At 42.6% G+C, this 13,485-nt stretch overlaps 1 protein-coding gene across 4 annotated transcripts in view; it reads left to right on the top strand.

The window, feature by feature from the left end:
- Positions 1–13,272, top strand: part of Rai14 (retinoic acid induced 14) — a 152,229-nt gene extending 138,957 nt beyond the window's left edge. For all 4 annotated transcript variants that reach the window (XM_040757617.1, XM_021231783.2, XM_005078006.4 and 1 more), the window contains 6 exons: positions 385–439; positions 4,883–5,001; positions 5,752–7,284; positions 8,831–8,980; positions 10,667–10,732; positions 11,474–13,272. In XM_040757617.1, coding sequence (XP_040613551.1) covers positions 385–439; positions 4,883–5,001; positions 5,752–7,284; positions 8,831–8,980; positions 10,667–10,732; positions 11,474–11,551 — 2,001 coding nt within the window. In that variant the 3' untranslated portion in view covers positions 11,552–13,272. The remainder of the gene's footprint in view (positions 1–384; positions 440–4,882; positions 5,002–5,751; positions 7,285–8,830; positions 8,981–10,666; positions 10,733–11,473) is intronic.
- The last annotated feature ends 213 nt before the right edge of the window (positions 13,273–13,485 follow it).

Here is a 13,485-nt window from a genome sequence, read left to right as displayed (position 1 = left end):
TTAGCAAATTACAAATATAAGAAATTCATTTTATTTAATATACTTTAGTCAGTGTACGACCGGATAAATACTGCTTCTCTTTAACTTTATTATGAAAGTAAACTTTATCATCTTAAGTCTTAGGACGTGGACTAGAAATGAACTGCTACATACATTAAAATATAACTAAAGTTTCTGAAAAATATTCTGCAGTTGCTGATCTTTTCAAAATTATACCTTTAGAAGTACTTGTGTCTGTTACTTGTATATATTTTAAGTTTTTTTCTTAGTAGAGCAGTACATGCTCTCCTCTCAGCATCTCAAGGAGGGACGCTGGTTTGATTACATGTAGTGAGCACATTTAGGGGAATTCTTTACACGTCATTTCTGTGTTTTTACACACAGGCTGAGATCAGTTCTATACAAGAAAACAAAGACAGACTGAGCGACAGCACAACAGGTAAGGACCGGAAACCTGGGTTTCTTTCCTTTGACCACATTGAGTTTTTTACCTGTTTTCACAAAGGGAGCAGTGGCCAGGCACACACTAAGTGTAAGGTCGTGAGAACTGGTCCATGCCCAGCACAGGACTGCCAGCAATGCATAGGCTATGCTCTCTATACTGCAAGGGACCTTAATTTACATGGTAAAGAATTACGTTTGGATGTAAAAAAAATTCATTTGTTACTATCAATTAGTATTTTCTCCAATTACGCATGCAGGCAGTAAATGGCATTAGCAGAGTAGTGAAAATGCCAAGAGGACTCACAATTTTCTGTCACCTTACTATTGTAGATATGTTCAAATACCATTTCTAGTACCTCCCATAAAATGTATGGCAGTTATTAGACCTGCTTTTCGTTCTTAATATTTAATGTGTTATGACTAAGCTTTCAGATTACTGTAGTCTGTGGATTTATCCTATACATTTACACTGTTTTGAGATGGAGTTCATAGGTTTTAGGCTTTCAGCTTACAGTGCCACACTCTCATTGCAGCCAGGCAGCAAGTTATATCACCAAGACAGAAGGAACCATGCTACACCACAGGCTCCAAGTGTACCCAGACAAAGAGAGTGCCAGTAAATCAAATACAGTTCCCATGACTTCACCAAGACAGGGGTCAATCAACTGTGTCTTTTAAAAGTCTCTCCTAGGACCACAATTCAGAAGCTACTATGTGCTATATAGTAAATCCCTCTCTCTTTTTTTTTTATATTTTATTTTCCAGTTTAAATTTAGATAAGAAACGAGGTTGCTTCACAAGTCAGTTCCAGGTCCCTCTCCCATTCCCTCCCCTCCTCCTGTGCCCTCCCCCAACCCCTCCCGTTACCCCCTCATTCCCCCAGGGAGGGTGAGGCCCTCCATGGGGGTGTCCATAGTCTGTCATTTCATATAGGGCAGGGCCTAGACCCTTCCCCAAGAGTTCAGGGTGAGAGTGCACCTCACATTGTTCTATGGAAGTCCAAAGTCCATGTGTATACTTGGGATGGGTACTGATCTGCTGCCCACGGCTCAATAGATTCCCTAGGCCTCCTCACTGACACCCAGATTCAGGGGGTCTTGATCAGTCCCATGCTGGATTCCCAGGCTGATGCCTGGGATTCAAGAGTTAACCTTTGTCTGGTCAGCTGTTTCTGGGGGTTAAACCAGCCCAGTCTTAATCCCTTTGATCATCAGTCCTCCCTCTCTGTTACTGGCTTTCTTGAGTTCAGCTCAGTACTTAACCAAGGGAGTCTGCCTCTTCTTCGATCAGCCACTAAATAAAGTTTCTGTTTCCCAGACTCTCTGGCCATAGGATTTTAGGCTGGCACTCCCCAGATCTATGTCTAAAATCCATATATGAGAGAGTACATGCCATGTTTCTCTTTTTGTGACTGGGTTACCTCACTCAGGATGGTTTCTTCTAGTGTCATCCATTTGCCTGCGAATCTCATGATTCCATTATTTTTTTCTGCTGAATAGTACTCCATTTTGTAGATATACCACATTTTCTCTATCCACTCTTCAGGTGAGGGACATCTAGGTTGCTTCCAAGTTCTGGCTATTACAAATAGAGCTGCTATGAACATAGTGGAACAGACATCTTTGTTGTATGAATGGGCATCTTTTGGATATATGCCTAAGAGTGGAGTTGCTGGGTCTTGTGGTAGGTTTATTCCCATTTTTCTGAGGAATCTCCATACTGATTTCCAAAGTGGCTGAACCAGTTGGCACTCCCACCAGCAATGGAGGAGTGTCCCTCTTTCGCCACATCCTCTCCAGCATAAATTGTCATTGGTGTTTTTGATTTTAGCCATTCTGACAGGAGTGAGATGGTATCTCAGAGTTGTTTTGGTTTGCATTTCCCGAATGGCTAAGGATGTTGAGCACTTTCTCAAGTGCCTCTCAGCCATTTTAGACTCCTCTATTGAAAACTCTCTATTTAGTTCTGCAGCCCACTTTTTAATAGGGTCCTTTGGTGTTTTGGAGACTTGTTTCTTGAGTTCTTTGTAAATTTTGGAGATCAACCCTCTGTCAGATGTGGGATTAGTGAATATTTTTTCCCATTCTGTGGGCTGCCTTTTTGTCTTGCTGACTGTGTCCTTTGCCTTACAGAAGCTTCTCAGTTTCAGTAGGTCCCATTTATTAATTGTTGATCTCACTGTCTGTGCTACTGGTATTATGTTCAGGAAGCTGTCTCCTGTACCAATTCGTTCAAGCGTACCACCCACTTTCTCTTCTAAGAGGTTCAGTGTGGCTGGATTTATGTTGAGGTCTTTGATCCATTTGGACTTAAGTTTTGTGCATGGCGATAAACATGGATCGATCCGCATTCTTTTACATACCAGTCTCCAATTATGCCAGCACCATTTGTTGAAGATGCTTTCTTTATTCCATTGTATATTTTTAGCTTCTTTGTCAAAGATCAGATGTTCGTACGTGTGTGGGTTAATACCCGGGTTTTCAATTCGATTCCATTGGTCTACCTGTCTATTTTTGTGCCAATACCAAGCTGTTTTCAGGACTATAGCTCTGTAATAGAGCTTGAGGTCAGGGATGGTGATGCCTCCGGACGTTGCCTTGTTGAACAGGGTTGTTTTGGCTATCCTGGGTCTTTTGTTTTTCCATACAAAATTGATTATTGTTCTTTCAAGGTCTGTGAAGAATTGTGCTGGGATTTGAATGGGGATTGCATTGAATCTGTAGATTGCTTTTGGCAGGATTGCCATTTTTACTACATTGATCCTACCTATCCAAGAGCATAGGAGATCTTTCCATTTTCTGAGGGCTTCTTTAATTTCTTTCTTTAAAGATTCAAAGTTCTTACGATACAGGTCTTTCACTTGTTTGGTTAGCGTTACCCCAAGGTATTTTATGTTGTTTGTGGCAATTGTAAAGGGTGATGTTTCTCTGATTTCTCTTTCAGCCCTTTTATCATCTGTATATAGTAGGGCTACTGATTTTCTTGAGTTGATCTTGTAGCCTGCCACTTTGCTGAAGGTGTTAATCAGCTGTAAGAGTTCCCTGGTAGAGTTCTTTGGGTCATTGATGTAAACTATCATATCGTCTGCAAACAGTGAAAGTTTGACCTCTTCCTTCCCAATTTGTATCCCCTTGATCCCCCTTTGTTGTCGTATGGCAATAGCTAGAACTTCAAGTACCATGTTGAAAAGGTATGGAGAGAGTGGACAGCCTTGTTTTGTTCCTGATTTTAGAGGAATTGCGTTGAGTTTCTGTCCATTTAGTTTGATGTTGGCTGTTGGTTTACTGTATATAGCTTTTATTATGTTTAAGTATGTCCCTGTTATCCCAGGTAAATCCCTCTCTTAAAAAGGAAAAAGAAAACGAGTTCTTAGGAGAAGCTTGATATGTGTCCTCAAGGATGCATGCATGAACCTTTGTAGGTAAACAATGAGAGATTAAATGTGTTGTGGGAAGCTGTCTTTGCAGGGCTACAGTCAGTCTGAGAGGAGGAGTGAGGATTGAGAAAGGGTAGGTAAAGACATAGGATAGAGTCAGGAGGGCAAATCCAGTGAATACTGAACATCCTTAGTTTACTCTTCAACATTCTTAAGTACCCAACCAAAAGTGGGGACAATGGCAGGAGACTTCTATTATCATGTATAAGGAGTGATCAGACTTACTCCCTTAATCCTCCAGGTATTTGGTAGCCACACATGTTATTCATCCTTCAGGGTCAAGAGTAAACACACCTGAACCCAAGTCTGTTGTTATTTAGATAAGACATTCCCTACCAAGGCCGAAACATCCTGCCCTAGCCAAGTGTTTAGACCTTTAGGTCTTTGGACATACTAAGGACAGTTTGAACTCTCTGATCTTGAGGCCAGATGAAGCAGACCCATTTTTATGGGCCCCAACAATGTCTGCTGAGAGTATCTACAGAACACAGCAGAAATTGTGAGTCTGAAGAGCAGTGGGAATCTAGGAAAGGTTTGTAAGTCATGAACCAGAAAAGGCAGATTTGGGACAGATGTAGAGGTTCTGACCCATCTATAGATAGTTTTTGGAGGGAGAATAATTGAAACACTTGAACCAAGAAATGACCCAACCTCTGTATGCTTGGAAGGCAGTTCTGGTATTCCCATGCAGGCTCCATTTTACCAGAAAGGTGGGGGAGACTAGAGGGGAGACTTATTTGGGGTCCAAGCAAGTGATAAAGCCTGAAGTATTCAGGGTAAGAAATAACCCAGGTACAGAGAGACCTCTGAAAGGACTCACGGCTGGGACATTGGGGGCACAGAAAGAAGTGAAAACCACTCCAGATATGGTACTTGGAGTGAATGGCAAGTGTACAAACTGCCAGCTGTCACAGTCTGTACAGCTGTGTCCTGTGGCATTGTGCTTGGGATTCCACTGGCACCTCACGGCCACCATCCCTCTACCCTTTCTTTTTTCCCAAGGTGCTGACAGCTTATTGGATGTAAGTTCTGAAGCTGACCAACAAGACCTTCTTGTCCTATTGCAAGCGAAAGTTGCTTCCCTTACCTTACACAATAAGGAATTGCAGGATAAATTGCAGGTTTGTAAATATATGACTAACGTGGGCTATTCTGTAAAGTATTGGTGTGTTCAAGAGTAGACCGGTATATTTTGTTTTAAATAGCCATATGTTTCTTCTTTAGTTTTAAAATTCTTAATGCTTTCAGATTATTTAACAGTGTTCACTAATTCTATTTCTGGAAATTGCTAAATTGTGTTTAAATACATAGTTTAATAAGCATAGTGACATAAAATTTAAATATAGATAAAAATTCATTTGTATAAATAAATTAGTGTATATGTGATATATATATATACATATATATAAATACCCATCCCTCCTTTCCTCATCCCTATCCTCCTAACCATCTTCCTTGTTTAGATCCTTTACACATTGAAATTGTATACATAAAATTTTAATGTATATAGTAACAGCCATGGGCTTAGTAAAATTGATCTCTAATCATCTTAAGAACCTGATGAAAAATAACTATGCAGTGCCTTGGGCAATTGAACTAATATGAGAAACAAAGAAACATTGAAATTGTAAGGTTTACAGATGAAACAATTAAAATATTTTAAAAATACAGAAGTGATCCACGCTAATAGAACACAGAATAAGCTTGCACTGTAAGCCTGGCTCTAGTGCCCCAGGCTGTGCTTTCATAAGCATGTGCAAAACAGTGACGTGGCTCTTCCAAGCCTAAACTTCAGGTTGTCCCTTGCTTTCCAGTTGTTTGCACACCTGGCGGCTCCTAAGTATTACGTATGTTCCTTGTTCCTTTTCCAGGCCAAATCGCCCAAGGAGGCTGAAGCAGACCTAAGCTTTGACTCGTTCCATTCCACTCAGACTGACCTGGCCCCCTCCTTGGGCAAATCTAGTGAAGCCCCTTCCTCGGATGCCAAAACATCTCCATCCGCTGAACATCCTGTGGGGAAATCCGCTGTTGACAGCGATGTCAGAATCCAGCAGCTACAAGATATTTTGCAAGATTTGCAGAAGAAATTGGAGAGTTCTGAAGCAGAGAGGAAACAGCTACAGGCCAAACTCCAGTCCCAGAGGACAGACCCGAGGTTCCTGAACAGCACAGAGATTTCAGAGAACGGCTCCGACCTCAGTCAGAAACTCAAAGAAACTCAGAGCAAGTATGAGGAGGCCATGAAAGAAGTCCTCAGTGCTCAGAAGCAGATGAAACTGGGTCTCCTCTCCCAGGAGAGTGCCGATGGCTATTCGAATCTCCGGGAAGCAAGGGTCACGGATGAGGAAATAGACGCATTAAAGCAGGACCTGCAGAATGCATTGGAAGAAAGTGAGAGGAATAAAGAGAGAGTGAGAGAGTTAGAAAAGGAGCTTGTGGAGAAGGAGAGGGCTGGGCCCACTAAGCCACCTGCAGAAGAAGAGTGTGAGGAGATAAAAAGCTCATACTGCTCTGTCATCGAGAATATGAATAAGGAGAAGGCATTTTTGTTTGAGAAATACCAGCAGGCCCAAGAAGAAATCATGAAACTGAAAGATACACTCAAAAGTCAGATGCTGCAGGAAGCCCCTGATGACGCTGGGGATATGAAAGAGGCCATGAACAGGATGATAGATGAACTCAATAAACAGGTAAGCGAGCTGTCTCAGCTGTACAAAGAAGCCCAGGCAGAGCTGGAGGATTACAGGAAGAGGAAATCTCTAGAAGACGCAGCCGAGTATATCCACAAAGCAGAACACGAGAGGCTGATGCACGTGACAGACCTGTCCAGGGCGAAAGCGGAAGAGGCGTTGTCCGAAATGAAATCTCAGTATTCCAAAGTATTGAACGAGTTGACTCAGCTCAAGCAACTGGTAGACGAACACAAGGAGAACTCTGTGTCCATCACCGAACACTTGCAAGTGATAACCACGCTGCGGACAACGGCCAAAGAGATGGAAGAAAGAATCGGCAACCTCAAAGAGCACCTTGCGAGCAAGGAAGCAGAAGTCACGAAGCTGGAAAAGCAACTCCTAGAAGAGAAAGCTGCTATGACCGATGCCATGGTCCCCAAGTCTTCCTACGAAAAGCTCCAGGCGTCCTTAGAGAGTGAAGTAAACGCCTTAGCCACCAAGTTAAAGGATTCAGTAAAAGAGAAAGAGAAAGCCCATTCGGAGGTGGCCCAGGTTCGAAGTGAGGTCTCCCAGGTGAAAAGGGAAAAGGAAGGCATCCAGACTCTCTTGAGATCCAAAGAGCAGGAAATAACGGAGCTTCTGAAGAAATTCCAGCGCGCTCAGGAAGAGCTTGAAGGGATGAGAAGGTGTTCTGAGACCTCTTCAAAGCTGGAGGGGGATAAAGATGAAAAGGTCGGTGGACGCTCCTTGCTGTGGGGTCTCTGGCACTAAGTCTCAATAAGGCCCTTTGGGTCTCCCTGTATTAAACCTTTATGGAATTTATTGATAGCAACTTGTGTGAATATTCGAAGACTCTGTGCCTGTCTGTTGCCGTCACCAAAACCACATTCATAGCATGAAGAGCCAAGTATGGCGATATACACCTCTAATCCCAGCACTTGCAGGGTTGCAAATTGAAGGCTACCCTGGGCTGTATAGTAAAACTCTGTGTTTTAAATAACAAGTATTTATATTTTTAAAAGACTAATCTTAAAACCCAACAGTGCATGTGCACTCACACCGCACTCACTCTCACACACACATACACACATGCACACACACACACAGGGTGGAAGCATTAATAATTTAACACAAACCTTGCTAGTGTCTTAGGGTTGTTATTGCCGTGATTTTCTCAAAATGCCCTATAGACTTGCCTGATCTTATTGAGGGGACTTCTCCACTGAGGCTCCCTCTTCTTCGATGACTCTAGCTTGTGTCAAGTTGACATAGGCCTAGCCATCATAGCTAGTATTAGGCCAGGGCAAGTGGGACGAGTCTCCTCACACCAGAGTCACCAACACTGTTTTCCCTAATCCCCATTTTCAAAGGCATGCAGAATAGAGAGTGACAGGTGAGGGGAGCCAGCAATTTAGAGATGATTCTGGGTTGTGGTACAAGGATGGAAGGAAGTGAAAAGAAGTGAGTTCAGTATCATTCTATACCTGAATTTTCCCTGCACCCCCAATCCCTTATGTTCTGAATGGCATTAGGACCCATATTTGTTTTTTACCCGGGGACTGGTAGGGTGATGAGAAGTTGTTTTCACTTTAAAGCAAGATGTCCAGAGGTGTTAGGCTCCTTAGATTTACTGACTGTTCATTTCAGTGGAAAATGATGGCCATACTCACATGTGTGAGGCACACACAGAGCCTTAAGGAACAGTCTAGGAGTTAATCTGAGTATTTATTTGACTCTGTGGATGAAGAATCACTCCTGGATTCAAAAGGAGCTAAAGTTCTCTGTGTCACAAGGCAGATGCGACAAATCTACATTTGATCAAACAATGTATTATATTTTTTTACTGCACCCCTTTTAAAGTAACAGAAGTACATTGGCATTTAAGTGCTACATGCACTTAAAACACAATAGGCCTTATCTGCATGGTACAGGCGCCAAGGTCTTAACTGGTTTGTCTGAATTTTTTTTTTTTTTTTTTTTTTTGGTTTTTCGAGACAGGGTTTCTCTGTAGCTTTGGAGGCTGTCCTGGAACTAGCTCTTGTAGACCAGGCTGGCCTCGAACTCACAGAGATCCGCCTGCCTCTGCCTCCCAAGTGCTGGGATTAAAGGTTTGTCTGAATTTGTTATGCTTTGTTTTACGGATTTCCTTTAAGAAATAAAAAAGGAGTGGGGCCTGAGATTCAAAGAAATGACTAATGTTGGAGGCCTAGAAGTACCCAGAATATTGCTTCTGTAGACAGATGAGTAGCCTATCAACTTAATTTTCCTTTCTCACCAGATAAATGAGATGTCGAAGGAAGTCGTGAAGTTGAAGGAGGCCCTCAACAGCCTCTCGCAGCTCTCCTACTCCACAAGTTCATCCAAGAGGCAGACGCAGCAGCTGGAAGCGCTGCAGCAGCAGGTCAAGCAGCTGCAGAGCCAACTGTCTGTGAGTGCACCTCTCTTCTCAGCCTGTCGTGGGTGGCGGGTGAGAAGTTCCACACAGCTCAGCTGGCTGTGACAAAAAGATACTCGGGCGAGTGATGGATTCAAGACTTGCTGGTGAGAGCAAATGAGGGAAACCTGGGAGACTTCCTCGGCATCCTTGCAAGGAGGTGGGGAGATGCATCTGTCATTGGGACGGGTAGCATCATGCACTGCTGTGGAGAGAGAAGCCTTTTCCTTGTCACCACTTTGGTTTTTCCCTGCCAGTCGCCTGGGCTCTGCTGCGTTGTAGTCCCCAAATAACACACAAGACGCTGTATTAATTATGAAGCTGTTGGCCTTGCTTGTTTCTTACTGGCTAGCTCTGACTTAAGTATTTATCCCATAATTGTTAATCTAAGTATTTCTCTTACCGGAGAAGTTTCCAGGCTTCTTACCCCTATGGAGGTTACATCTTGACTCCCTGTGTTTTCTCCTACCCAGAGTCCTCCTCGACTCCTAGTCCCACCTATCTAGCTTCCCTATTGGCCAACAGTGCTTTATTGACATATACACAGGACTTCCCCAACACACTGCTTTGTCACTCTTCTGTGATGGTCACTCCTCAGCACTGGCACTGCTACCAGCATCTTACCGTTAGGCCGTCAGGATCTTAAGTGGTTGTGTATCTACATATTTGAAATTGCTCTTGGCTTTTTTTTCTGCTTATTTTATGACCCACGGAGGGTCCACTCATATTTTTGTTTCCTTTGGGTATTCCAACGAACTCCAAATTTGTTTTTTGACGAAGTAATTCTAGAGATCAGAACACTGACAGTCAGTTTCAATGGATGACAATCAAGGCATGGCAGGGCTGCTCCTTCATGAGACAAAGGGAGCATTTGTCTCCTTGCCGGCCAGCTCCTAGATGCACCGTGCCTTCTAGGACTCATCATACCCTGCCCACCTTCAGAGTGCATCACCGTATCTTATGCTTTTGTCAGGTTACCCCCTCTTTCCGCCTCTGATGTCCATGCTACTCTCTTAGGAGACATTTGAAGGCTACTCAGGTTATCCATAATCCTCCTCTGTCTCCACCTAAATGTCCTAAATGGCATCTGCAAGGTCCTTCTTGCCTCTTAAAGATGTGTCATGTAGATGATTCAGCCCTTTTAACCTTGGCAACAACTTTACCAGAGGAGTGATGGGGTGAACTCTGGATTGCTGCAGAAGGCCAGTGAATTGAGTAAGCAGATACTGTCCAGTAGGGGTGAACTAAGTGAATAACGATGTGGTAATTACAAAGTTACTAATTAAGCAAAAATAAGCAACTTGAAATCTCTTTAAATGAAGTTTGCCCATTACTCAGCAACTCTGAAATAATTTCATTTCTCCTTTCATCTATATTCTTACAAGATTCACTTAAAATGAGTATCTCCCTGTGGGGGGGTGGGGGAGTGTAGTGTTTTAAATTGGGATTGTAGTAAGTACTTTGTTCACAACTATTCTTGCAGCATTGACATATCAAGATGAGATGTGACAAGCATTCACAAATACATGAGCCAGTGAATTTAATGAATCTAGAATCTTCCTGTGCTAACTCACAGAACCAGATGTGTAGCACCTGAGTGATGGTTTTTCATACTTAATCTTCTCTTCTTTTAAGACACCCCCCCAAGATTGTTAATAATGTCAGGTTGTCTCTTTCTAGGAATGTAAGAAGCAACACCAGGAGGTCATATCGGTTTATAGAATGCATCTTTTGTATGCCGTTCAGGTATGGTAATACCACTGACCTCCTAAAGAAATCTGTCAGCCTAGCCAAGCAATGCCACACACCTACCATCCCAGAAATTTAGAGGTAAAGGTAGGAGGACCAGGAGTTGGGTGCCATCCTGTGCTACATAGTGAGTTTGAGATCAGCCTGGGTTACACACAACCCTGTCTCAATAATAGCATAATAAATGGAGCAGCAGATGATGCCTAGAGTGCCACCATTGGACTAGCACAATGAACTAGAATTAGAAGAGTCTCCTTTCTGAGAAACAGTAAAAGCCTTTTGCTTAAGAATTTGTGTTAAGCCTGTGCCTTGCCTACTGGTGGTTATTTGTGGAAAGGGAATATCACTATGAAAGATGTATCTGCCTTTCCCTATCAAGAAGACCCCAGCTTTACTTAATAGGAATGCCAATATCTTGATGCCAATATCTTCAGATATCCCTCAGCACTGAGTTGTCCTTGTACTTGCTTCTCCCTAGCTGGGCTCACACAGCTAAGACCCCAGTTACCCTATGCTCAGGATTTTGTTAGACTTAGTCATTCCCCAAAGAAAAATCAGGGAACTCTCTGGCCTCACTCATCTTGGAAATATGAGAATTGACAACACTGGCATTCTTCTGAATGGGGGGTGGGTGGGTTATAAGCAAAAGGCTGAGCCTCAGCCATCCTGATCCCCAGGGGAGAAGGTGCCATGATGTAAATGAAGTTCTAATGCATATCTTCTGTGTGAATTTTGTAGGGCCAAATGGATGAAGATGTCCAGAGAGTCCTGAAGCAAATACTTACCATGTGTAAAAACCAGTCCCAGAAGAAGTAAAACGGACTCCTTGGCAGGACACTGCCCCTTTGTTGCCTATTTTTGTGTTAGATCTGGAGTTGTCACCAACCACTGCCATTGTTCTTATCCATGGTGTGCACTGTGACCTAGCATAGCTTCTTTTCCAGAGTTTTCTGGGGACGAGTCCCAGGAGAAGATGCCCTCCTCAGAACTGCATAGGTACTTCAGACCAGCAGAGGGGAAGGTCGCTGTCATCTCTTCAGAATCTACAGCTGTGATCATCTATGCCCCAAAGCCTGGTCTACCTTCCTTGGTACCTGACCACCTGAGTGGCTTCCCTGAGTGATCTGCTGAGCTAGCCATGTGGTGAATAGCCCCTGATCTCTGCCTATGGGCTGTGCCATTCAGCACAGGGGAGCACTTTGTGCCCTCCATTCCTCCATTCTAAGCAAATTAGAATAACATTAGAAGTGAGTGTTTAAGATCCTTTATCCTATGGATTGAAAAACTCAGATTCCATCTTTTCCCTCCATCTGCCTTATATGACCTTGCCCTACGTACAGGCCTCATGGTTTGATGAGTGCTGTTAACTGAAATACAAGGTTTTAATCCAAGGGCGAACTGTCCTTAAAGGTTTTTAGTAAATCAATATATGGCAAATTTTCTATGCAAACTTGCCTCCTGCTATTATCCACGAAGCTCAGGAAATCCAAATATTTGCATTTCAACAAAGGACAGTAAACTATGTGTTTACAGCCAAAAGAAATGCCTCATGGTTCTTAACCTCAATTTTTTAAAGTGTTTTTTTCTCTCTATGACATTTTTATTGGCTTTTAAAGATGTTTTCATAGATAAGCCCCTTCGTAAGTGAGATTAGATTATATTAACAATATTTTTAGATAACCATGCTTAAGACTTCTTAAAAATATTTTTCCTCATAAGTTTCCAGCTATAGCAAAGGGTAGTTATATATTCCAAAATCAAAATGAGCTGCCACCGGTACCCCTAGAATTTTCTGTAGTCTACTTCTAAATACAGTGAGTCTTCCTTTGCCAGCTGAGTATCTGTAAACACCCAAAACTCTAGCACCCAAAAATGATTCTTGGAAGAACTGTTAGTTCCAACCAGTTTCTCCATGTTGAAAGTTTGTCCAACATGTAACATGGTGCATAGCAAAAAGTCTTGGGGTCATAAATATGTGTTGACTTTCAGGTTAAAAAATGTTTGGCTTGCTCGTAGCTTCTCTTATGGCCCTGATCATAAGGGAGATAAATGGAATATGTTACTAAATGTATGTTGCTAAACATGGGGGCCCATTTTGGCAGGTTCAGTGGACTACAGGGCTGCCTAGACTCTGAGGGGGCTTGACTGAACAGCATATGTACATCTGTATTAGGTGAAGACCAATGCCAGCAAAACAAAAGTGGCTTTCGGTTGGTGGTGTTCCTCTTCTGAAGTTGTCAAACTACAGTTAAGCATTTCCCAGAATGCGCCAAAGAAATGTGAAAGGATTTGTCCCAGAACTTAAGAAAGTACAAAGCCACCTCCCCTCGTGACCCCACAAAGAACTGCTGCAGAATGTAAAACTTGAGACATTTTGTAGGATGCCTGACAAAGTGTAGCCCTTTTCTTGTTTCAGGATGCATATTTATTACAAGTATTCTGGTTAAATATTGAAAAGATATATGCTGTAGGTTAGCATTTTTATCTTTGTAATTTACAGATATTATTGAATAAAAATAAACTTGGTTCATTTTGCATCCCTTTTGTTGAGTTGTGGTGTATTTGCGAGCAGATCTGTGCTTTCATTTGATTGGTTTAGTAGCACTTCAGTGTGATGGTTTTTATATCCTGCTCCATCCTTGGCCAGTGGGAACTGTCTCCACTGTATCACCTAAGAATACATCATCCTGCCTACAGACTCCTGGTTTCATCCTGAGCTCTGTTCCATTTAGACCACTTTGGGACATTTA

This window comes from Mesocricetus auratus, unplaced genomic scaffold (genome assembly GCF_017639785.1).
Source record: "Mesocricetus auratus isolate SY011 unplaced genomic scaffold, BCM_Maur_2.0 Super-Scaffold_100015, whole genome shotgun sequence".
Lineage (NCBI taxonomy): Eukaryota > Metazoa > Chordata > Mammalia > Rodentia > Cricetidae > Mesocricetus > Mesocricetus auratus.
The sequence above is the reverse complement of the archived record's forward strand: the minus strand, read 5'-3'. Positions and strand labels throughout refer to the sequence as shown.